The sequence below is a fragment of the Ammospiza nelsoni genome, chromosome 20 (assembly GCF_027579445.1).
Source record: "Ammospiza nelsoni isolate bAmmNel1 chromosome 20, bAmmNel1.pri, whole genome shotgun sequence".
NCBI lineage: Eukaryota > Metazoa > Chordata > Aves > Passeriformes > Passerellidae > Ammospiza > Ammospiza nelsoni.
This window is the reverse complement of record NC_080652.1, coordinates 1,144,680-1,170,759: the sequence shown is the minus strand read 5'-3', so window position 1 is coordinate 1,170,759 and position 26,080 is coordinate 1,144,680. Positions and strand designations below refer to the sequence as shown.

General features: G+C 49.6%; 1 protein-coding gene across 2 annotated transcripts in view; it reads left to right on the top strand.

The window, feature by feature from the left end:
- Positions 1-26,080, top strand: part of EXD3 (exonuclease 3'-5' domain containing 3) — a 251,090-nt gene that overhangs the window by 106,453 nt on the left and 118,557 nt on the right. For both annotated transcript variants that reach the window (XM_059486425.1, XM_059486426.1), the window contains exons 12-18: positions 11,616-11,782; positions 13,273-13,411; positions 13,750-13,963; positions 14,929-15,038; positions 16,140-16,335; positions 17,428-17,594; positions 19,842-20,012. In XM_059486425.1, the coding sequence (XP_059342408.1) occupies positions 11,616-11,782; positions 13,273-13,411; positions 13,750-13,963; positions 14,929-15,038; positions 16,140-16,335; positions 17,428-17,594; positions 19,842-20,012 (1,164 nt within the window). The remainder of the gene's footprint in view (positions 1-11,615; positions 11,783-13,272; positions 13,412-13,749; positions 13,964-14,928; positions 15,039-16,139; positions 16,336-17,427; positions 17,595-19,841; positions 20,013-26,080) is intronic.

Sequence of the window (26,080 nt, the reverse complement as noted above, 5' to 3'; positions counted from 1 at the left end):
CGAGGTGCTGAGCCACGGGAGCCCAGCAGCTCCCAGGATGGGGGTGTGTGTGAATATGCAGGAGCTGCTCCTGCTCTGGTTTTGCCTGCAATCTGCCAGTTCAACCATCTGCAAAATAATTGCATTTATCTTTACACAGCTTTAAGCAGCTCCCTAGCAGCTGCCATTGCAGAAAAGAGAAAGTTTGATTTTTCTTTGTTTTTTCCTCTTTGCAGAACAGCTGGTGTCTACACCTGGACTAGTGACAGGTTTCAGGTCTGTTGTCTGTCTCAGGAAGTCAGAACTGGGGGAATTGCTTTGCTTTGGGTCAGAACTGGCAGCCTTTCTTCCCCCAGTGTCCACTTGTAGCTCCCATTTCTCCTTCTATTCCTCTCCCTGAATTTTGTCCCCTGTTCAGGGACTGGCAGGAGCTCAGTGGGGGTGACAGTGCTTTGACACTCATTCTGCTTTTTCCCTGTGCCATTTTCTCTTGATTCACTATTCTTGTTGGAGGTCTCTGGGGAGAGCACACAGCCACAATGTGGTTAAAAGGGAATATTAAACCATGGACAAACTGGAGTTTGTAGTAGGACGAAAACTGGGAGGCAAAATATCGATCCCCTTCCGTTTTTCAGTTTGTCATGGGGTCATATATTGATTGGAAGCTGAAATAACAGCAGTTACTGGAAAGCAAAAGGATGACTGCTGGGGCTGGTGCAGAGAACAGGCTGTCTGTGACCATCTCAGGAGCAGCATCCCGTAATTCCAGGAGCTGGACTCAATGATCCTTGTGGTTCCCTTCCAGCTCAGGATATTCTGATTCCATGACTGTGATTCAGTTCTGCAGCTGTGTTCTGCTCTTGGGAGAGAGCAGGCAAATGTGCACCTGTACTAATGAGGTTTGCATTGCTGGGCTAAAAGAAATGGGAACTTTGCATTGAACAAACCCCCAGCTGCTGTGGGAGCAGCACACAGGAAAACCCAAACATGCAGCATATTCTGTGCCTCCCCATCTAAGGAAGAGTCTGTCAAAGGATGACGTGTACAGTTAAATGTAAACACTTCCAACTACTTCCTGCATGGCGTAGGCTGTGTTAATTCTCTCTAAGACCTGGAGGGCTGGTGTGTCTACTGTAATTGTAATAGTTTTATTTATAACAAATCCAGCCATTGCTAGATAAATAAATTGTGGTTAAACACAAAGACGTTGATGAATTCTGGTGTAATATTACAGTAGGTACAAAGAAGCCAAGAAAAACTGCCATAATTTGCTGTTCAATCTACCAAATTGTCAAAAATGTCCAAATAATTCTAAAAGTCAGCTAAAATTTCTCTGGAGTGATGTAAGATGTGTTTGTTCAATAACTTCAAAAAATCAGCCCCCATTTACTGAAGTGTGGATCTACAGGGCCAAGCTGGGGATTGACAGAGCTGGGTGTGGATTCTGCTTCAGGGAGAGATTGGCAAGGGATGCTTGGAAAGTCCAAGACTTCAGTCTTAAAGTTGATGGCCAAATAGCCCTAATGTGCAAACTAATTAAGTACTGGAGAGTGAAGAGACGAAACTGGAGAGAACACACTGAGGAGGAAAAATCTCCTTTAAATTGTTTTGGTGTGCTAGAGATACATTCTGACCTTAGCCCCCTGCCACCAGCCAGGCCAGCGTGCTGCTAAGCACTGTAATTACATTTCTGTCACTAGCAGGCATTCACTCGGCAGCACAGCTTCATCAGAAGGAGATTTGGTATGGTATAAAAAAGAGCTAATTGGCTTATGGCTGTAGGTTGAGAGGTCAAGGTTAGATTAAGGAGTTAAGAGCATCAGTGAGCTGTTCAGCTCCACTGGGGTGTGCTGGGGGAGGTTTAGTTCTGCCAAGTGGGAAAAGCATCCTAGGAGTACGAAACTATACAGGAATGATGATCATGTAAAACCTTATAGGAACATGTGGAACATACCAGGTCCTTAAAATCAGCATCAGGAGTGGTGTCCAGGATACCTGTTAGTGACTGCAAACTGCAGCAAATACTGGGTAGAAATCACAGAATCCCAGACTGGTTTGAGTTAGAAGGGACTTTAAAAATTATCTTGTTCAAACCTCCTTGCCATGTACAGGGACACCTTCCCACTGGCCCCATCCAACCTGCCCTTGGACACTTCCAGGGATCCAGGGGCAGCACAGGGAAGAATTTCTCCCTAATATCTAATAAAAATCTTCCTTCTGTCAGTTTAAAACTGTTCCCCCTCACCCTCTCACTGCCTCTGTTTAAAGTCACTCTGTCCTTTCTATAAGCTCCCTTCAGGTACCAAAGGGCCATAACAAGGTCTTCCCAGAGCCTTCTCTTCTCCCAGATGAACAACTCCAGTTCCTGTTTGTATTCCACAGAGTATAAATGAGGACAGACTCACTTCAAACAAGCAACTCCTCATGTTCCTTTTGCTCCAGGACCAAGGGAGCCCTGTCAAGAGCCCTGACACTGGCCTGTGCAGCCAAATAGGGAAAGGCAGGGGAGAAGATAGGACATGGAGCTTGCCTGCTTCCCAGGGTAGCACAGAAGGAGAGGATGGATTCACTGATAAAAACCAAAGCAGACAAGGGCTCTGCATGTACTCTGTTTGCAGGTGGGAGCCATTTCTTACCTGCAGCTCCATGGCAGGAGCCCCACGATGCCCTTGCCCCGCTAGAGCTGCTGTGAGCTGGGGCTGTGCAGGTGTGGGGGCTCTGTTTGCCCAGTGTCACTCAGTTTTCAGCCTTCACACACACACAGACCCTCTCTGCCCTTCTTACCCAGCCAGCAGTAAAACGATCCAGCCATTCAATAATCATCCCAGATTATTTAAATCCTCTGTAATCGATCGGTCCCTGTCTGAGTGCTCACTGACAGATATTGGCTTCTAAAGCCTGTGCAAATCAGCTGCCTTGCACACAGATAATCAGGCTGCTGGCAATTGATAGTTTGGCTGTATTCTACTTTTAGGCAAGATTAGTTCCCCAGTTCCCTGCCAAGAAGAGAACCACATAAACAGAGGATTGTTTAGAAACAAAAAAGTTCCTCTTGACGGAGAAGTCATGTAAATGGGAAGAAACAGGAAACTAATCTTCCCTTGTTCACTCTGAAAGAATGCATATCTCTGAGGAATGTTGTAATTATGGATTTAGGAAATCAGTCCAATTTGCCAGGGTGTGAATTTCAGAGTTCATTCAGTCAACCCTCTCAAGCATTTCTCCTTCAGAACAAAAACCACCAGGAGCTAAAGTGTAGCAAAAGAGATTAAAGCAGAGAAAAATCAACTGCCAAGCTTTGCTTTTGGGAAAGATCTTGCACAGATACTGATTATTGCTTTGGCTTTGAGCCAGGGAGGTTTGGGCATGGCAAAACAGAAATCAGTGGTAACTTACGTTTGTCCCGTGGGCATCTCTTTTCCATACACTAATGATGGGAAGAGTTTGTGCTCCTGAGCAAGTATTTCCATTGTCAGGATTTTTGCTTATTTACTTTGAAGGCTTTCCTAAATAGAAAAGAGAAGACTTTTTTTTCCTAAATGGAGTCTATGTATTCTCATGATCTATGTGACTAGGCAACACTTACTGGAGTTATTGGTGGGTAAGTGCACACTGGATTAGCTCGTTAGGGTTAATGCCAGGGCTCCAAACCAACCGAGCAGTGTTGGAGTGACCTTGGCTCACGCACATCCCGACAAACAGGTGAGTGAACTCCGTGTTTTTTGAAAATACTCGCCCTGTGAGTTCAGGTCCCAGCAGAAGCACAGAGGCAGTGGTTTCACTCCCTCACACACCTGCAGCTCTGGTAGCCCTGCAGTGATGTGGAGCTGCAGGGCCCTGTTCCTGTCCCCACACTGGGCCCAGCTCTGGCAGCACATGGAATTCCTCCCTCTGTGGAATTCCTGCAGACAGATCCTGTAGCACAAGTCGATGTCACACGCTGCTGCTAAGCTGGAATTTGGAGTGCTCAGATTGGATATGCACCCTTCAGGCAGCCCCAGAGCTTAGCAGAGAGCTGTATTTTCCTTGTGCAAGTCTCCGTGCTCCAGGATACAAACCAGATGAGAGTTCTGACATGGTGACTTCTGTAGAACATTTATGGAAGTGCCTAGATTGTAAAAAACTTCTGAGGCTGGAAAGCCCAGAGAAACGATGTTTGGTGACAGTAGGCTCAGGCTCAGTGACACTCAGCAGCAGTGCAGGTCACCCAGTACACAGTGGGAGCCTCCACTTCCTTAAACTGGAGAGCTGGTCCCATGACACTTCATTTGTGTGTGTGTGTGTGTGTGTGTGTGTGTGTGTGTGTGTGTGTCACGATGACAAAAGGCAGGGAGATAAATGCTACTTCAAAATACACTGGGAAGATAAGGGTTGCCAGTTTGTCTTCAATGCACTGTGTCATTGGGCTTAGACAAAGCATCTACTGTGATAAGTAACACAGTACTCTGCTCTGAAAGAGTTTGGCCAATTTCCCCATCCTCATTCATCTTCAGTCTTGCCAAGTGCTGGAGTGCTCCCAGAAAATATCTCCAGCCTGCCATCGTGGGACCGAGGTGTGAGAAACCTGGAAGCATATCAAAAATCTGTGGCTTCTGTATTCAGACCAAGTCCTTGGTCCTTTGCTGGTCCCTAGGATGAATAATATTCGACAGCTCTGGGGCCAGGGTTAGGTTAGAATTCAGAAGGTGCCTCTGCAGTGGTTGTGAGAAAGAGATTTTGGGAGGAAGCACAGATCCTCAGGACAGAGTTCACACAGAAGAGAAGGGAAAAGAAATTATATCTGAAAAAGCAAGTAGGCTAAAGTTACCTTAGTCTATTTGCTATGTAATTGTATTTTGGTGGGTTATGGATGTCATGCAGTTACTCTTCTCTTCAAACAAAGGTTATTTTAGTGGGGTTAGTTGGATACTACAGTTCATTGCAGAGCTACACCTCTGCCATTCCCTGACCAGCTAAGTGGAGGGCATAACAAGTATTGCAGGTGAGTTGTGATTTTGTGTATCAGCATACCTGTACTTGTGGGATGTAATTGAGGAAATTGAGATAATTGTGGGCTAAAATAAGAGGTTATGATCTGGGAAAGTGTCCACAGTGTCAGGCTATGCTGACACTGCTGAACAAGACCAGGAATTGATCAGTGGCCCCAAAGACAAGTGGCACTGCTGACTGGTCCCAGCACAGCCTCAGGCTGCCTTCCTCCGGGGATCTGTGTGAGGTCTGCAGTGACAGGAGCAATGGGACAAGATCCCTTCCCTGAAACCTTCCGTGCATTAGCAGTGGCCAAATGGGCAGTAAGAGCTGACTTTCTAGGAGAGCATTTTCAGTCAGTGGGGAGTGGGATCCAGAATCAGGATAAGCTTTGCTATCTCACAGATGTACCATGGTGTCCTCTTTATCCAGAAGCCTGTCCTGAAGTGTCTGGGGGATTCTGTGACAGATGGTTCCTTGGGCACATGGGAGCAATGTCCCTGTACAGTATTGCCCTTCCCTCTTAAACCTGTTAAATATCTATTGGGGAGTTTTTGGATGGATATCAGGAAAGGTTCTTCCCCCAGAGGATGCTGGGCACAGCCCCGAGGCTGCCAGAGCTCCAGGAGCCTTTGGACAGTGCTGCCAGGGATGCCCAGGGTGTGGTTGCTGGGGTGTCTGAGCAGGGACAGGAGTTGGACTGTATGGTTCTTGTGGGTTCCTTTCAGCTCAGGACATTCCATGGTCTTCCATTTCTGTTTGGGTTTGTGCTTTGTCCAGCCAATTAACATGGCTATCCACTACTGAAGCTACTGAAGTGAAATCTGGGAATGATCATGCCAGATTCACTTCAGTGAAACATCCTGTTTGGAGCTTTTCATCTCTGTGGAGGGAAAAGTCCATGCCCTGTGCTGTGGAGCTGCTGCCAGCAGCAGGTTCATCTGTTCCGTGGCTCTGCGAGCTGCGTGAAGGCCCGTGGAGGATACCCAGCAATGTGCTGAAGGAAATGGTCTCAACTTCTTGCTCATGTTTTTTTGAAAATACTCTCTCTCCAGATCTGCCTCTGAAAGCTGCATTGGTTCTTTCCTTCTGCTCTGTACCTGCTCACATCTGTGGCAGCCAGAGCAGATTTTGGAAACACAATGACTTCATCTGTTGAAAATGAATTACTTCCCTCAGGGGCTGCCTGACAAAAATTTGGAAGGCATCCCAGTGCAGGAAATGTATTTGGATCTCTGTGTAGTATTGTTGAGTATGATCAGGACCATCCTGTATTCTGGTAAATGAGATCTTGGGTGTTCTTCGCCCAGGAGGTGCTTGGGACTTGAAAGCAGCAGTTGCAGCAAGAAGCTGCCTGTTTGTGTGGGGAGGAGCCTGGGGAATGCAGGGCACTGCTAATCACACAATCAGAGCCTCATTTCAGTTTGAAATTAGCTCTTCTCAGAGCTCATCTCTGCCCTCCTGCTCAGACCAGGGCCAGCTTTGCGGGACAAGGTGTTGCCGTGTCCTGCCTGGTTCCACTGCCCCGCTGGGCCTGTTGCAGTGCTTAGCCACTCTCACTGTCTCATTTTTTTACTTTTCGGCCTGGCTGGAATTTCTGTGAGGATCTGACTCCATCTTTTCTATGGTCCCTCCTGATAAAACTGAAAAGGGGATTATATTCCCCTACATCCAGCCAGGACTTCCCTATGCTGAACAAGCCCTGCTCCCTCAGCCTCCCCATGTGCTTCAACCCAGTGACCATCTCATGGGATCCCAGCACGGTTTGGGTTGGAAGGGACCTTTAAAGCCCTTGTGGGGCTGAGCTTTACCAGAGAAGCTGTGTGGTGTGACTCTTGGGGCTGCCACTTGGCCGTGGTTGTGTGAGGCACTCAGGAACATGGAGCAGATGCATCCTGTCACACAATATTGTTCAGCTGCTCACCACAAACCAGCAGCTTCCTCCATGTTGCCCAGAACAATCAGCTCCCTGTGAGGAGCCCCAGTTCAGAGGCAAGCTGACTTTAAGAGTTGCCTTTGCCTTGATCCCTGCCAGCGATATCCTAAGTTAGGCTCCTCTGAATTGCCCTTGGAAGAGGCCCCGGCGGCCCGGAAGCCGAGTGTCCGGATTCACCAAGCAGGAGGAGTGGTGTGAACGTGCCCCCGGGAGCCGAGCCCGCCCCGGGGAGCCGCAGCTCTGTGCGGGAGGATCGGGCCCCTTCCCCGCCATTGATGTGGTAATGGCTGCCGAGCTCGGGAGCGTGGCTCCGGCACTGACGCACTGATCGCTATCTGAAAACCGGGCTACGGGGCTCTCAGTGGAGCCTATTTTGCTCTTCTCCAGTTCATAAATTAGTGCCCAGTGCCTGTGAGCGAGAGAGCAGCTCCAGTGATGAGAAAGCAGCGTGTTCTCAGGGTGTTCTCAGTGTGTTTTCAGGCTCTGGCTGTGGGTGGTGGCTGTGGGTGGTGGCGGTGGCTGAGTGACTGCTGCTTTCACAGGAAACCTTGCTCAGGACGGACTGGAGGGAAAGTTGGCCTCTTTATCCAAGGGAGAAGAATTCCCCTCTCCACCCTGCCCTTCTGAGACCCCACGTGGAGCACGATGTCCAGCTCTGGGGTCTTCAGCACCACAAAGGCATTGGATAGTCCAGAGGAGGCCACAGAGATGGTCTGGAGCCCCTCTGCTCTGAAGCCAGCCTGGTAGAGCTGGAGGTGTCCAGCCCAAGGAGGAGAAGCTCCAGAGAAACCTTAAGTAGCCTGTTGAGACTTGAGGGGGCTTTATGGGAGAGAGGGAGAGGGACTTTACATGGGCAGACAGTGACAAGACAAAGGGAAATGGCCTTAAGCTGAAGGAGGGTAGGATCATAATAGACATTAGGGAGAAATCCTTCCCTGTGAGGATGGGCAGGCCCTGGCACAGGGTGCCCAGAGCAGCTGTGGCTGCCCCTGGATCCCTGAAGTGTCCAAGGCCAGGCTGGACAGGGCTGGGAGCAGCCTGGGACAGTGGGAGGTGTCCCTGCCATGGCAGGGGGGTTGGACCCGGATGGGCTTTAAGATCACTTCCAATCCCAACCATTCTGGAATTCCAGGATCTCTGTAGGCTCTCCAGAAGACAAGATCCCCCTCCCATTAGGGAAAAGGCTGTGGCCCTGGTCTGAGCTGCCTCTGAGGGTCCCAGCTCCACCCTTATGCTTCAAGGAGTTCCCTTCAGTGACATCTGATGGTGACACTGCAGCATCTCCCCATGCAGCACAAATGATGGAAACTTTGAAAAAGAAACCTCGAGCACAAATACAATAAAGTTGCAGTGACAGTACCACAGTGGCATGTTCAGGGAGTGTTTAAGCACAGGTGCCTGTACCTGCCACACCACACAGAACTCAGCAGTGCTCTCAGTGCCTTCCACTGCTGACAGGGGTTTGTCCCTTTCAAGCCTGGCTTTCTTTTTCCCCTTTTAAAATTGCTGACTTTAAAATATTCTATTTGACATTTTCTCTACACTAGCAGGAGGGGGTTTTGTTGGTTCTGGAAGCACTTGAAAACAGGGGAAATTGGCCAAGACATTCAAAAGTTAAATTAAAATCTGACTCTGCAAATAGCCAATGTCAGTCGTGTGAATAACGTCCCTCTTTGGGAAAAGATCTTGAGGCAAAGGGCAGAATTGGCTGGGACTGAAATGCAGCTTAACACATACAGATAAAACTGATCTAGGGTTGGATAGGGTGATTTCTAAGGGAGATATTGGTTTCAAAATTATTGGGATGAATGGAGAAATGGTTGATGGGTTAAGGTCAGGACATTGCTGAGCTTGCCCTGCGTGGTTGGTGTGAGCTTTGTGAAGCCTTGGTGGTGAGAACAGGATTTACGGGCAGGAAATCTGCAGCCATCACTGTGGAAAGCTTTAATCATGGGTTATTGTTGGTGTCAGGGGTTTCTGTGTGTTCCTATGGATTAAAGAATGTATGATATGTCTAGAATTCCAAGAGGGATGTAAACAAGCCTCATACTCTGTAGAATCTTTTCCTGCTTGGAGGTGTTGCTAATGTTGATCAGAGCACCCGTGCCAGTTTCCTCTTGAGAAGTGTTCATTTACTGACAGCAAAGCACATGAAATGTCATCCCTGGTGAAACATTACTCTCTGCATCTGTGCCCACATCTCTGGGGCCAAAGTTTCCACATTCTTGCCTCTTGCAGAGCTGTTGCGGTGGAAGCCTTTCCCCTTTGGAGCAATGTTGGTTTTTTTCTTTTTTTTTTTTCAGTAAAAAGACAAACAAAGCTATTTTCTGTTTCAGAATGCAAGATGGGATATCTCTGGAGAGATTAACCTTCTTTACAGAGTTGTTTTTTCTGGTTGAAAGAAGAAATCTGTTATCATTAAAATAATATTTTAAAAAATCTGCACCTCATTATTTCCAGAAATAAACCTGCCACAATGAGATTTATTAAGAATTGACTTGGGGTGAACTGAAGAGAGCTCCAACACCAAAGAGTTCATGTTTTAGAAAAAAGACAGGAAGACAATAGGATGGACACAGGGGGAGCAAGAAGAGGGAATTGCTCTGCAATGTTAGCAAGAAAATATGTTCTTTTGGGGAAGGACTCTGAGAAGTGGCTTGGCAGATGTGCAGGAGGATTTAACTCAGCCCCTCTTCACGTGTTCAGTGCTTGTCTGAGCTCAGTCACAGAAGGCAAAGAGGGGAGAGAGGCACAAAGGTCAGGACTGGCATGGCCAGGGGAAGTATAGACGGCAAGAAGCATGAGCAGAAGAATGTGTCCTGTCCTTTTCCTGCCTTGCCCTTCCCTCCTGTACCTGAGCCCCTGGGGAGCTGCTGGGCCCCTGTCCTGTTCCCCCGGGCTCCTGGTGTGCCCCCAGCCCCTTGGGAACAGCAGTAAAACTGTACCTCCAAATATCCATGAGCAGAGCTGTGGTTTGGCATTTGGCAGTCTCCGGGGTGCAGACAGAGTGCTGAGGCAGCAGTTTTTGTGAGCAGGCTGCTGCTACCTCGGGTGCCAGATCCCTCCAAGCTGTTCTGAGCCTCTGCCCCCTTCTGCACCTCTGGGTGGGGGTCATTCTTTTTTTCTCCTTGGCTTTCTGTTTCCCTTCCTTTTTACCTTGGGGCCATCAACAGATTTGTTTCCTGATCTCTGTGTCTGCTTTGAAGACAGATTCTCACCTTTTAGTTACTGAAGGAATGTGAGGAATGAGGCCCCACGGCCACAGCCTCCCACCCAGCTGGGAGCTGTTCCTACACGCTGGGCAGAGGGAGCAAGGTGCTGCCCTCCCTGCGAGCAGGCTGGGGGCCCCGAGCAGTGCGGGTGGGCAGCAAAGGGCAGATGGTGGGGATGGACTTCCAGTGCAGATCTGAGCATTTTACTCCTCTGAAATTCTCGTTTGTAGTGCCGGTCCTAGAGCTACAGGTCCTGGGCCACCTTATAGGGTTTCAGCTTGTTTTAGCAGTTTTCTTGACAATATTAGCTTCAAGGGTATATCCATGACTAGGTCAGAGAGGAGAAGTTGCTACGTGGCTGTGGGGGCTCTGGGATGTTTGCAGCACCTGTGGGCTGGCTGGGGAGGAGGGGGAGAAGCTCCCACCCCATGGAGCTGGTGTGACCCTCCGTGTTACTGTATTTGTATTTCCTCTTACACCTGCACCTCTCAGAGGTGGACAAGGCAGAAGAGCTCTGGTGCATCCAGCTGTCATCGACTGTCACTGCCCCTTGCAAGTGGCTGCTGACCCCTGCCAGGGTGGGCACTGTGCCATGAACCACAGGCAGGGTGAGTTTGTGCTGGTGTCCCCAGGCTCTGCAGTGGGCCAAGGCAAGGCACTTCCCTTCCTTCAGGGAACAGCTGGGAGCAGGAAATGTCCTAAAGTGTCCTCCCTGTTTGCAGTTGTGAGCACAGGGAGTGACACAGTGACACCTGAGAGTGTGTTTGTCCCAAAGCAATGATCCAGTTCTCACCCTCACAGGGGCCTTGAACAGACACAGAGGGAAGAACTCCTTTATGCAATCATTGTTCACCCCAGCTGGATGTGGGACTCGCATAGCACATTTCATCCAGCTGAATTCCAGTGCAGGGTGACACCGCTGCCAGCCTGGACTGACCCGAGGCTGTGCCTGGTGCCGGGGGTCCCAGAGCCCCCATCTCACAGCACTGGGGGGAGGAGGCTGGAGGGTGATGTCAGCCTTTTCCTGGCTCTGAACACCACTCAGGAAAGCTTTGCTGATGTACCCTCCCTGCCCTATGGATGACTGGCAATCCCATCCATAGTCCCCTATGGATGACTGGCAATCACAACAATCCCTGCAAACACTTCCAAGGACGGAGGAGACTCCACATCACCATCTGCCCTGGACACACAGCCAATGTCTATCCTAAGAAAGCCATCCCAAAGATGCTCCAGGGTCTGGAGTCCCTCTGCTCTGGAGACAGGCTGGGAGAGCTGGGGGTGCTCACCCGGAGAAGGCTTTCAGGAGACATTTCAGTACTTAAAGGGGGCCAATAGAAAAGATGAGGACAGAGTTTTTAGCAGGACCTATTGCAACAGAACTTGGGCTGATGGTTTTGAACTGAAATAGGGGAGAGTCAGACTAGATATAAGGAATAAGCTCTTTACAAGAGGGTGCCTCCTGGGAGGGGAGGATGGAAGTTGCACTGACAGTGTGCTCTCCCCTGCTGCCCTTGCAGAGCACAGTTGGGGAGAACCGGTGGCTGCAGGCACACCTGGTGCAGTCGCTGCTCCGGCACTGCGACGCGCGCGGGGCAGCGCGGTGGGCGCGGCACTGCCGGGTGCCCCCCGAGATGCTGCCCCAGGCTGTGGCTGAGGAGCTTCAGAAGCTGCACATCCAGGACAGGTAAATCCTCGGTTTGGTGCCATGGAAAACCATGCAGATTGCTTGTCATACAAACACTGTGTATTTGCTTAAAATTGTCTATTGTGATGCATCCGTGGGGACAGAGGTTTGCAAAGACTTCCTCCATATACTTGGATCCCATTGTGGCCCTGCACACACTGCATTTCATTGTCATAAGCCTGGAAATGTCTGTGAAAGGGGCATTTTAAACTCATCCTGAGTACACAGAAGCTCTGTGAGATTGCTTCATGCTGGTGAGGGTTCTTACACTTCTTCTGCCAGGTCAACAGTGCAAATATTCATCTGTTTTACTGAGGTGATTGCAGATCTGTCAAAGTTTTACTAGTTATTATTTTTTAATGCTGATGATTTTGGGAAGGTCTCACAGATGGGCTTGAACTGTTCATGTTCAGGGATCCTGGTTTTGTGGATCTGCTCTTTCTCCTCGTGCATATCTGCACTTGTTCAAGCACTGTGTCACCTCAGGAAATATAACACAGATGTAATCTCCCTCAAAACACTTCTCCAGAGGGTCCTCAGCTTTTTTGGAGCACATGAAACTCTTGTCTGTCTTGGACATGCTCCTGCCTCGATCCAAAGCACTGCCAGAGCTGCCCTCCTCCTCCTCCCTCCTGAAACCACAGCAGCTGCCAGTTGGGAGCCAGGAGGTTTTTCCATGAGGGATAAGCCCTCAAAACACAAAGGGGTGATTGCAGATATGTGGCTGAGCCACAGACTGTGCATCCAGAGATAAAACCCATCACTACACCTCTGTGCTGTGGGAATCCTGTGCTGTGGAGGAAAGGCAGGTGAGGGTGTGCTTGCCCTGCGTGAGGAGCTGGGGTGGATTAATGAACCCCTTTGTACTGCAGTTTACTCACCCAGTCATGATACCTGCTGTGGTAGCTGCTATAAAGTCGGCAGAGCCATGAAACCCCATAAAACAGTCTGGCTGCCCAGTCTATTGAGTAACACAGCCACAGGTTCCCAGAGGGAGTTCACACTGCACACAACAAGGTGGCACCAGCATATAAATGACATCTCTGTCTCTGGTCACACCACACACGGCTCCTGAGCTTTGCAGGTGAGAATATTCCAGGAGACCTGAGGCTGCACACCTTCATTAAATATTTTACACAAATATTGACTTCCCCATGCACACAAACCCACAGGAAAGAGTGTTTGTGCAGGGAGAGCTGCTCTGCTGCAAAACTGGGCACACAGCCTCCCAAACATAAGGTTACTAATAGTTTCCCAAATAATGAACCATTTCAAGTCTCTATGGGAAAGACACTAACCAGGAATGTGTGATCTCTCCAGGGGAGCTGGATCTCTTTGATTAGTTTCTTTTCTCTGAGAAAGAGCTGAGTGTCATGGGGAAAGAGAGGGTCAGGGTAAAATAAGGGGAGTAAAACTTGACGCTCTTGTTCCAGTCAAGGATTTCCTCCGGCTTTCCATGGCTTCAAACTGTTGCATCTGATTCTGTGCAGGGTAGAAGAGGTTACAAAAGCAGATAATTATGAGGCCAGTAAGAAGAAGGACTATTACCAGCTTCCTATTCCACGGGAAAATATTCACTTTCTGCAGACATGGGAGGAGACACTGCGGTGCTGGGAGAAGGTGCTGCAGGTGAGTGTTACCTGGGATTGGCCTGGCAGGGTCATGGAGCTGGAACTACATGCCAGGCTGAGACACAGAGTTGGTTGTGGCCACTGCCATCCACTGCCTACCTCCCCAAGCCCAGAACAGCTGCTCCTTTAGGCTGGTCTGATTTGGGGAAGGTGTTAGGGATTGTACCGGGAAGGTTCCTGTGGGTGACACAGGTGCTTTGAGAGTTCCCTGTGTCTGTGGCAGTTTGCACAAAGAGCTGCAGGTGCTGGGGAGGAAATGCTCATGTCCTGGACAGATTTTTCAGGCTCCTCTCAAGCACAGGCAGGCTCTGGGTGCAGGAAGTGTCTGTGTTGCAGGCTGGGCAGGTCGTTGGTGTGGACATGGAGTGGAAGCCTTCCTTTGGCATGGTGGGGAAGCCCCGTGTTGCCCTCCTGCAACTTGCACTGAAGGATGAGGTGTTCCTGTTGGACCTGCCACGGCTCCTGGAGCAAGCTGAGGCTGAGGGGGAAAAGGAGAAGCTTCCCCATTTCATCCAGATGCTCTATTCAGATGCAGCCATCACTAAACTAGGTAACACCCCTCTCTCTTCCCCACCTTGGGACTTCACACCACCTGTTTTGTCATCTTTGTCATTCCTAGATCCTCTTGGTGTTGTCATTCCCTAAATCCACTTGCCATGGAGCCAGCTTTTGTAGCCCTGAGTGTTCAGGCACTTCCAGGCCAGGAAACAGTGACTGGTGTAACTGGGAGTGATAGAAATACAGGATCACAAAATCACAGAATCCCCTGAGCTGGAAGGGACCCACAGGGATCCCCCAGCCCAGCCCCTGTCCCTGCCCAGCCCCCCCAGCAGCCCCACCCTGGGCACCCCTGGCAGCGCTGCCCAAAGGCTCCTGGAGCTCTGGCAGCCTCGGGGCCGTGCCCATTCCCTGGGCAGCCTGGGCAGTGCCAGCACCCTCTGGGGGCAGAGCCTTGCCCTGAGCTCCAGCCTGACCATCCCCTGACACAGGTCCATGCCATTGTATGTCCCCATTTCAGGTCAGATCCAGGATTCCTGATATAATTTGCACTCTCAGACTTGGGATTGTGCTAGCTCTGTACTAATCCCCAGCTGACACCCAGCCTTCCGTGGTTCAGGTAATCCTGGGGCAGAGCTGTCAGGATGTGCTGTCCCAGAGTTGCTGTGCTGGACACCAAAGATCTCTGAACTACCATACATGATTTTTGGAAGCTTTTATCAGGAGCTGCTAAACCTGGATTTCAAAGGCAAATTCATAAATACATTTCCCAGATTTTAAGTAAGTTGATCTTAAACTCAGCATTTTTCATGCACTTCTCTTTTCCCTTGATCTGCAGGAGTGTCTCTTGGGAACAGAAAAGACAGGACCCCGTCTTGCTCCCTGTTTAAACAGTCTTCCCACCAATGCTTATAAATATTTTGTCAGCATTTTGATTCTGAACTAGAAGAAGCTGCAGTGCATTAAGTGTGATTTGAGTTTTCCTACCTGTGTGATTTGGGCTTCTTTTGTCTCCAGGTTATGGGATGTCTGGAGACCTCAGCAGCCTTGCAGCCACATGTTCTGCTCTGAAAGACACAGAGAAGCAAATGCAAGGTGTGGTGGATCTTCTTGCAGTGGACAAACAAGTAAGGCTAAACACATGGAGGTGTGGGAAGTGGTGTCTCCTGCATGTGCTGGTGGATAACTGTCCTGAATCCACAGCACTGTCTGTTTGCATCCTGGATTGGCAGGGAGATGGCTGCATGAGTAAAGAGACCATTTCCTCCAGATGGTTTGAGGTGTTGGGATTCTGTAAAGGAAGACAGAAGTATTTGGTTTTCATCAACTAAAATGTTAAAGCTTATGTTACTGACAGCTTTTTCATAGCCTTTATAGAAGCTGTGAAAAGCTCTTGGAGACTGAGCTCCTTTCAGCCAGGACAAGGTTTCTCAGCACAAGTTATACTTTGGAAGAGGAAGTTCTTGTAGAAATTCTGCTACTCCAAGGCCATGAATTACTGAAGCAGATATGGTGGAGTTAATGATTTGTACAGAACTCTGATGTTCCTAGGAGGGCTGCTGGTGGGTTCAGCACAGGAATTTCTGGTCAGCTGAAGCACAGCTGTCCCTGAATTTGCACACAAATTTGCACAGGAGCTTTCAGCAGTCCACAAAATGTTCAGTACAACCATTTTAATGGGTAAAATGTAAAAGTGTTTTTGAGGCTGTGGGTTGAGGTGAAGCAGATCTTTGGGATTGATAGCTTAACCTGGGAAGTGCTGCATGGCTGACATAGCTGCCAGCAGCCATTGCCTCAGTTTAAGCTGGGAAATGGCAGCTGCAGAGAGGGCTGCTGCCCAGGGTGTCACAGGAATGCTTTTCCCACTGGGACTAGGAGGAGAAAGGTGCTGAACTGCCCCTGCTGGTCCTTTATTGCCCAGCAGCCCCCAGCATGGTGAGCACCCTGCAGACCACTAAGGAGCCTCTGGTGCAGGGCTGTACAAGAATGCCCTTTTCCCCCTTCCTTGGCTGTGGAAGACATTTCTCCCCAGCAAGCGTGTTTGTTAAAGAAATAACCCAATGCCGTGTTTATCTCGTGCCATCCCAGCCCTTGTCTGAGGGCTGGGGTTCAATATGCCAGGCACGAGATGGATGTCATAGGGCTGTGCCTGGCCCCAGCAGCTGGAGCAGGAGGTGTTTGGGAGCTGCTTCCTAACCAGGTGGTTTGTATCTTTGTGTTTCCATCAGCTGCAGTGGGGGAAGGACGGCCGGAAGGTCGATGGACTGTCCCCGGAGCGCAGCCACGAGGAGAGAGGGGTCAGGCAGCCGGAGAGAGGACTCAGCCTCCTGGTGCAGCACGTGCTGGGGAAGCCTCTGGATAAAACAGAGCAGCTGTCAAACTGGGAGAAGAGGCCACTCCGGGAGGAGCAGATCCTCTATGCAGGTGTGGCCCTGGCTGGGTGCTGCAGGTGCCCAGGCCAGGCTGTGCTTGGCTGCTCTGTCCCCAGGAAAGTCTTTAAGTAGCAGAGGAAGAAAATGGCTTTGCAGATTAGTTCCTGTTCAAAGGAGTCAGCACATGTTTTGTTTGTCCTTTTGAGGACATGACTTTAATGGTTGAAGTTTAAACTGTCCAGTGATTCATTATTTCCCTGAGGAAGGAATTCCTGTGCTTTGCAGATTTTGTCTGATGAAGCATCACCTCAGTGGAAACTCCTCTCAATAACTGTAAGGAGGAAAGTCCACTTCCTTCTGCCTCATTTCACTGCCTTCCTGGGAAACAAATGCCGTGTTCATTTGTCACAGTGAGGTGCTTGTTTGAAATGGGCAGATGTGTCAGAAACTGCAGCACAGACTCAGGGCTATGGAGGGACCCATAGAGTTTATTGCTGATTACCCCAGAGTCAGAAGTCTGGGTCTGAATCTTTTCCTGGTGCATCAAAGGACAGTCTGCTGATGCAAACCAGCCCTTTGTTAAATTCAACTATCCTTGAAGCTGACACAGTTCTCACAAAAGTTAATCACTGGGACTTGTCAGACTGGCTGGGAGAGTTCTCCTGTTGCCGTTGCAGGGAGCAGCAGCACAGGGCACTGAGTGTGGGCAGGTGATTGCAAACAGCTCAGGCAGTACCTGCTCAGATATTGCATCTCCTGGGGAAGCTCCCTTCCTGGCAAGAGGAGTGATAAGGAGCTGTGGGCAGGCTTGGGGACAATGGTGAGGAATGGGGGCTGGCTGGAGCTACCTGGTGGTGGTTGGAAGAGCCACACTGCAGTTTACATTGGGTTACTGGGTTAGAGTGGAGATGGCAGAGCCTGTCTTTAGGAGCTGTTGCCTTGACTCTCTGTGACTGTGGGTCCAGCTGTGATGCTCAGTGAGTCAGTCCTGGAGCTTGAGGGTATGACCTGAGGGAGTTGCAGCTTCACAGTTGTTCACAGTAGCTTTTACAAAGGTGGGGGCTCTTCCTTGCCTTAGGGAAGCCTCTGGTTTACTTTTGAATGAGCCTCTTATGAGCTGAGGCTCACATTCTCTTCCCTGCAGCCTCAGATGCCTACTGCTTGCTGGAGATCTATGAGAGGCTCTGCAAGGACCCCGAGAGCTTTGGTCTGGGTTCAGACCTGACAGAGAGTCTGGTGGGAAAACAGAGCAAAAAACCCAGGGCAAAGAAGCAGCTGAATAAACAAGAAGCACCATCACCTTCTGGACAGGTTTGTAAACATCTTCAAAGAGCTGCTTGTTGCTCAAGACCCCTGCAAATCACACGCTGCTGCTCTCAGTCACACCATTCACTGGGCACGGCTGTTCTCAGGACTCTTGCAGCAAACATCCTCCTTACCCCTCCCTCCCAGGACACTCTGCTCTCTCCTTGGCCTGCCTGGGCCTAGCTTTCCCTGCTCTTTGAGGTTCACTTTCTTTGCACAGTGTGGGTGCAGATCTTTGTGCTAAGCCCAGTGAGCCTTGCTTGTGGAAATGCTCCTTCCACATTGGGTTTGGATTCTGTGGCCAAGGTTTCAAAACTCTTACTTCCTTACTTTTCCTTTTTACTGAGCTTCCACACCTTGCTTTCGCATTGGGAATATCTCCTTTATTGTGTCTGGAGTAGAAGTCTGCAAAGTTAAAAGCAAACGATCCATCAAAAATGCCTTTCTGCTAAAGGCTTGTCTCTGCCTCCCTGCCCACCACCACATTCCATGAGAGGCCTCTCCCAGAATTTGTCCTGTGGCAGAGCCTTAATACTTCACCAGAGCTGTGCAACTCTGCTTAAGTATCTTGAAATGTGACTGGTGCCTCTCAGGAATAACATTTTACATTTTAAATTGAACCATTCAGTGGTTTGTATACCTTTGGAAACCCTGGCACAAATCCCATTTTGTTATTGCCTAAGACCCACTGTGTGTATCTGTGTATCCTGAGGAGCCCCAGGTGTGTGTGGAGCTCCTGAAGTCAGTGCCCCTTTCCGTGGCTGGGCTGAGATGCTGCTGACTGTGTCCACCTGTGTGAAAATGTGCAGCATCCCTTGGCCTTCAGCAGGCAGGAGAACACAGAGCTGCTCCCTGGGCACTGCATTTATGGGAATGTTGTGTGTTATAGCAGAGCTGGGTGGCTGCTGCAGAGGTGGGAAAAGTGAGCACTCCAGGCTTCAGTCACCTTGGACACCCACAGGTCATCTCTGTGCTCTGCACAGTCAGATTCATCAGCCAGAGGCAGTTGGTAAAACCTGGACTGGGGTGGCAAAAAAAGCAGACTTGTCCTGACTGCATCCAGAAGGACTCTAAGCTCTCCTTCCCAGTGTTTCCTTGTCTGAAGTGGGGCTAATGACTCTGTTCTCCTTTATGAGCTTTTTGCTCTCTGCTGGCATGAAATGTGAGAAAAAAGCTCCGTATGACAGTGCTGGTCACTGGATAAACACTGGCTGAGAGCCAGCTGCAGCTCCTGCACATCTGTTTGAACAGCAGCAGCAGCCAGGGGCAGCATGTCCAACTGCCTCAGCTTCAGGGGGAAGCTCCATTCCTTGTCACCGTGTTCTGGTGTCACAGCTGCATCGACCAGGGTCCTGCAGGAACGGGTGACAGCCCAGTCTGCCCAGTGCTGCAGAGCCCTGGCTGCAGGGACCAGCTGCTGGAAACTGCAGCATCACACCAGGGTTGCTCCTGGACCTGAGCTGGTTCCCATGGAGAGCCCAGGTGGAGCTGCCTGGTGTGCCACAGCATTCCCAGCTTGGGGCCAGCTCCTGCAGAGCTGATCTGCAGTGCTGGCTCCCTGCATAGCTGCTGGCAGTGTCCTTCAGTCATCCCAGCTGATTCAAGTTCCTGGAGTCAAAAGCTGGACATTGGAAGTTCCTTAATAACTTCCCTTCTCCATGAATTTAGCTATTGTACTTCTGGGAGCCTCCCAAAGCCAAAGTCCTCCAAGTGCAGGAACTCCCCCAGCAGCAGACATTTGAAATAAAACAAACAGAATTCAGGCACTGCCTATTTTTAACCTTCCAAAGATAACAGAGTTGACGTGGTTGCTTTGTCTACCTGTTTCTCCCTCTGTCTGTCCCAAATCATAGCTTTGGCACATGTTTATTAATTGCAGACTAATTTAGGGGAACAACAGCCTTGGCTATGTTTCTGTGATTTCTTGATGATGAATGCCTGTGCAGAGCACTGGAGGCCAGGTTGGCACTTCTCCAGGGAAAGGCTGCAGGTCCCTGGATCAAGTGGCCAGCTGGTCAGTGAGAGAATGGCAAATTCAGAATTAGCCCCATCATGTTCTGCCCCCTGCCTAGGTGGAATGTGGAAGGGATGGGAAGGAGGATCTAGAGGTGCTGCAGAGCACGGGGAGGTGGTGACACAGGTGGAAGGAGGCCGTTGGATGTGCCATGGTGGGTGAACTAACGCAGGGAGTAAAAACACAAATGTATTGGGAATCAGATTTCTGCTCCTTATGGATGTCCTGCCTTTCTCTAGGAATTCCAAGGATCCAGAACAGAGCCCTCACGCCCCCCTGCCCCTGTCTCCCCCCAGGAGTTCAGTGTGGTCTGTGACAACATGCTGCAGGGCCTGGGGCGCTACCTGCGCTGCCTGGGCGTGGATGTGCAGCTGCTGGACAATGAGGATGACCACAGGAAGGCTGCTGAGGTGAGTTCACAGCTCCCATGTCCATGGGGACATGATGGGGCTCACTGGGAAGCTGCACTGGTGCTCAGGCTGCAGGAGCTGCCCCATGGGTCCTCCTTCCATCCCTGTGCTGATTCCCAGCTCTTTGGGTCACCCTGAGCACTGGCAGCTGGAATCAGCTGGTCCCTGCAGTGGTGTGCAGCCTTGGTTCTCCACTTCCAGGAGAGAGGAGGGGAGCAGAGACTGCTATGATCTTACTCTTACGTGTGTCTGTCTGTGTCATTGGCAGCTGGGGCAGCTCAAGTCATGAGAAGAACACAAGAGGAGGGTAAAGATCATAGAATCACAGAATGGTTTGCTTTGGCTTTGAAGGGGCCTTAACGATCATCTCCAACCCCAAAGATGTGACCAAGTCATGTGTGTGCTTGCAACAAGACAAAAGTCAGTGAAAGGAGCCAACATTCAGTAAAAGGAGCCAACATTCACTTAGGTTTCTAGTGCACTCCAGTTTGGGCTTACAGGGAAGGTACTTGTCTGCCTTGTGTGCAGTTCAGTTGGGCAGACCCATAATCCAAAGATGGCTGTTCAATACAGAAGGGAGAATGTCCTTAATCAATGGCCATGTAACATCCTGGCTGGCCTTGTGAGGTGACTCAAAGGTGATGAGCCACAACTTGCAGTGGTGTTTGGGAAAGGAAGAGGGGACCATGAGTATTGCTCTGGGCTCCCATAATAACTGCCCCTCTGCCTACTGGATGAGAGACAAATGCTGCTTCATTTCAGACACATTTCTGCCATCCCAGGAGTGCAGATCACAGAATCACAGAATCCCCTGAGCTGGAAAGGACCCTCAGGGATCATTGAGAACAGCCCCTGTCCCTGCCCAGCCCCCCCAGCAGCCCCACCCTGGGCACCCCTGGCAGCGCTGCCCAAAGGCTCCTGGAGCTCTGGCAGCCTCGGGGCCGTGCCCATTCCCTGGGCAGCCTGGGCAGTGCCAGCACCCTCTGGGGGCAGAGCCTTGCCCTGAGCTCCAGCCCAACTCCCCCCTGACACAACTTCATGCCATTCTCTCAGGTTCTGTCCCTGGTCGCAGAGAGCAGAGATCAGATTTTCCCCTCACCAGGAACTTGTAGCTGCAATGAGGTCTCCCCTCAGTCTTCTCCAGGCTGAACAGACCAAGTCTCAGCCACTTCTCATACAGCTTCCCCTCAAGGCCCTTCACCATCTTCGTTGCCCTCCTTTGGAAACTCTCTAATGGCCTAATGTCTTTCTTACTTTTGTGGCCCAAAACTGCCATCAGGGCTCGAGGTGAGGCCACCCCAGCCCAGAGCAGAGTGGGACAATCCCCTCCCTTGACCACCACATGATGCCCCCCGGACACAAATGTCCCTCCTGGCTCCAGGGCTCTGCTGACTCACATTAAACTTTCTGTCAACCAGGACCCCCAGGTTCCTTCCTGTGATGCTCTTCTCCAGCATCTCATTCCCCAGTCTGTTTGTATATCCAGGGTTGCTCCATCCCAGGTGCAGAATCTGTCACTTTCCCTTGTTGAACTTGATCTGGTTGGTGATTGCCCAGCTTTCTTATTTGTCCAGGTCTCCCAGAGGACCTCCCAGCCTTCGAGGGAGTTAAGAGAGATATCAAGGCCACACAGTGTGTGCTATCAAATGTGCATGGATCACCCAGCCTGGTGTGCAGGATGTTTCCTCTTCAGATGTCTGCTTGGCCAGAATCCGGGGCAGGCTCTAACTTCTGCAGAAATAATTAATATCTCCTCCCTGCCAAACTTGCACAAGTTATTTAAACAAACCAGTTCTCAGTGCCTCCCGCCAGAGCTCCGTCTGCACTTCTCATCCCCATCCCTTATCGTGCCATGGACAGGATGTTTGACATTGCTTTCTCTATGGTGACTGGACAAACATCCTTTCACTATCAAAAGCCCTTGGAGTGTTACTGTATTGCAGAGCCTTTGATCTGGGCTTGGATAATCAAAGATAAAAATAGACTCCTCCTACCCTGTTTGATATCTGTCTGGTCCTGATTGAATCAGAGTTGAATGTTGACCACCCTACGCCCAAAAACTTGGGAATGTTATTGCAAAGGCCAGCAGAGGGTTTGGATCCTGGTCACTGAGTACAAGACAGATGGTTTGGGTGTTGTCCCAGCACAGTCTCAAACTGGTGTCACTAGGGACACCTAAGAGTGTACAGCATTAGTGTTTGCTCTTTATTAAAGTCTTTTCACTCAAATTATTTATCAGTCATACTACACTTCTCCTTGTGCCAAGAACTCCTGCAGCACCTGGCATTTGCTCCTTATTGTTCTCATTCCTTTTCTTTGTTAAAGTGGCTTCAAGTATTGGTAGGCAGATGGGTCTGGTCCTTCACGCTCTGTTATTTGGGATCAAGCTTAAAAGCCTGAGAACTTCTTCAGCTGTACTTGGGTAGTTATGGATTTATATTTTTTGTTTGCTTGTTTGTTTTTTGTTTTGTTTAGGCTAGCACGTGGTACAGGAAATGGTTTGGGAACCCCCATTCCCATGGATGTGAAACCCTTGTCCTGTGTTATGCTTTGTGTTGTGTTGCTGTTATTGACTAAATATTTTATCTTGGACTTGTCATGGTGAGTTTGTCATGCCAGATCTAGAGAGGTGTGAGAGCAGGGCCTCTGGCACCACGATCCCCTGGATCCCCTCTGACTGACCAGAGTTAGTGGTGGAGTTGGCAGTACTGGGTTTGTGGTTGGACTTGATGACCTGGGAGGTCTTTCCCAGCCTTAATGATTCTGTGATTCTGTGGTTCTGTTTATGTGCTGTGAGATGCTACCAGCTTGCAGTCTCTGATTTAATGATGCCATTTAATTAGGACTTGGCCGGAGAAGTGACTGCTTAAAGTTGCCTGTCATAAGTGCAGATACAGAAAATCTTTAAAAATGGAAAAACAGTAGAAATTCATACTGAAAATTTCTCTGGTTTAATCTATCCTCATGTGAAAGGCAAAGAACTCACAGGCTGTCCTTACAGATGCAGTGGGGGTGGTTTTATGAAGCCCTCTCACTCAGTGGGGTGGCCGTGCTGTTTTTCCCATATTACCCTGCTGTCCTACCTGCTCTAGCTCCTGCACACACCTGTATGGCACAGCAGGTCTGCAGCTGGGGCTGGAATTAGTTCCAGATGTGCTGGACAAGCTCCTTTAGCTGAGAATTCTTGCAGCCTGTGCACTGAGAGCTGGTGGGACCCACCATGTGCTGTCCCCAGCAGTACTGGATGGCAGCACTGCTCACTGCCCTCGGGCAGGGCCTTTGCAGGGCTTCACAGTGGCCCAGGCTGGCCCCAGCCTGGCTCTCTGCTGTGTGGCTTCTGACAAAGGGCTGTGTGCATCCAGCATTCCTCCCCAGGGACTCTGCCTCCAGCTCCAGGCAATCCATGGGGTAAAGAATGTAGAGATTCCATCTCTGGGATGCAGCAGGTTCTGAGTGTGCAGGTGCCAGTTTTGGGTGATCTACCCTTTGCCTTTGCACTTACTCTTACAAGCAATGTGTTATTTGCAATTAATACAAGTTTATTTACTTAAAATTATGCCCTGTGCCTGTTGTGTTCCTACCCAGGTCCTTCATGCCCCATGCCTGGAAAATTCCTGGTCAGGTTGGATGGAGGCTCTGAGCAGCCTGACCCAGTTGAAGATGTCCCTGCTCACTTCAGAGCAGCTGGGACAAGATGACCTTTTCAAGATCCCTTCTAAACCAAACTATTCTATGATTCCATCTTGTCTTCTCCAAACTTCTCTTTGCAGAGAATCTTAAACTCATCTTTTGGGTTTTCCAGATAATTGGAAGGAGATGGAAAAGTGGATGCTCCTGTTTTCTCTGCAATTTTGGAGAATCAGGCAAAGCAGTGGGATCCTTCTCACACCAACCTTACAGGATCATCCAGCAGCCTGAGTGACTACAGTAGCTTCTGCAATGTTGTACCTTGAGGGCAGAGCAAAAGGTTTTAAGAAAATGTTCACAGTCTCTTAGGTTTCTAATAAGAGACTCAGTGGAATCTCAAAGCTGCTCCAGTTGTGTTCTGGGTTGGTTTACTTTATTTTTTGAATGGACTTTGCTCTTGGTCTTCAAAATCATCCTCATCTCTAAGGATAATCTGATGCTAAGGCAAACCTGGTATCTTTTGAAGTATGCTAATAACCAGAAGGCAGGTAAAACTGGCTTCCTGAGGCTTCTGTGCTGTGGAAGGTTCCCTTGCAAGGTTACACCTACCCTCCAAAGCTCCAGGTGAACCAGCAAGTTGCAGTGAAGGGCCAGGCTGGATGGATCTCAGGAGCCAGATAGAGCATTGTGCACCCAGATCTAAATTGCCCTAGACTAATTTGGAGCCAGGTGACACAAAAGGGATTTTAATCCTGCAGTGAGCAGATCTTCACCTAATGGGGGAATCTAATCTTGGATCTTGTCTCAGCTTTGACTGGCTTTTTCCATATTTTTGATGTAGGTGACATTCTCCAGGTTTGCTGGTCTTTTTAGTCTGGTGGGAAGCTAAATTCAGAGAGGGCAGATGAAGAGCTGTGTTGCTTTTAAGATCAAGACTTGGCTTTTGATGTTGGGTCAGCAGGAGGAGAAGGTCTTTCATTGGAGACCTTGATACAAATGGATCTGCACAGAGAAAACTGGGTGGATGGTTTTGGTGTGACATTTAAGGCCACGTTACAAAACCATGTGATAACTCTGTGCAATTTATACTTTTCAGGAATGCTGAAGAGAAGATTAGGGTTGCAATACTGGGAGAGCTGGACTGAGTGTGCTCAGAGCTGTTAAGCTCTTGGTTTACTGTCTCTTTTAAAAGGGCCTGGGATTACAGGGAGGGCCTCTGGCTTTGGACTGGGTTTTGTGATCTCCTTCTCTAGCAGATCCTTGTCTGGGTGCTTTCCCAGCACATATCCTGGGGCAGACACTTTCTGTCCTCTCCCTTGGTCTGAAGCAGGGCCTTGCTGGCCCAGGCTCAGGATCACTGCAAGGGGAACACAGCTTTTCCTGTGCTGCAGTTTGGCTGTCCAAGGACATGTGGCATTGCCCAACATGTGTCTTGCACAGACTTGGCAAAGTTTAACTTACAAATGCACAGCCTTGTGTTGCTGTTTTTTGGAACCTCCTTTGGCCTTGGTTCAGGACGCTTTAGATTGTCACGAATCATCCTGCTGCTGGTGCTGGCTTGGAAACAAAGGGTCTCTCTCTGCCCTCTCTCCTCAGTCATTGCCCTTGCAGGTCTCTCTGACAGTAATTCGTGTGGGTTCATTCATTTCTGCAGGATGCAAGTTGGCTGAACAGACAGACACGTTAAGGGATAATCAGTAATACCAACAGATTAGGGAGTGCTTTCTATCCAGAAGGCCTGAGCCTTTTCCAGAGGAAGTTGATATTATCTTTGTAATAGATTGTGAAACTGAGGCCAATGCCCTCTCTGAAGCACTTGGGCTAGAGCACAGGTCCCTGACACCGATGCCAAAATGCTGCCCTGGGTGTTCTTTTCCTCTCATTTGCATCCCTGACCACACATCCCCCCCATGGTCCCAGTGCTGCCTTCCCTTGTTGCTTTTGCAGAAAAAGAAGGAATTGTGCCCTTTTCTCCAGCACATACCCTCTGTGGTCTCAGTCAGATGTGTGCTATCACATGGCTTTTCTGGCTCTGTGTGCTTCTCCCAGTCGTTGTTCCAGAGGCAGAAAAACATGTTGGAAGAGTTATTGCTTTTCTCCTTTTTATTTGATGTTCTTTGCCTGTCTCTGCAGAGCCATTTAGATAAGGGGATTTATCAAGCTTGGACTAATTAACCCTGGATGCAGAAAGTCAGAGTGGAGTGTTCCAGCTGTGAAATCCTCAGACTTACCCTGAAGCAAACATGGGTCTGGAGGAATTTCACATCCCTTTTCCCTGGCAAATCCCTGTGGTAACCCTTTGCTGTTGCCTTACCAGACCTCCCTCACTACCGTGCCCCTAGGGTGCTGTGGTGGCTGCTCAGCAGCAGGACTGCGTGGGGTGTCTGTGCTGCCCCTTCAAGGCTCCTGTTCTTAGAGGCTTTTTTCCTTTATTGAGCGAG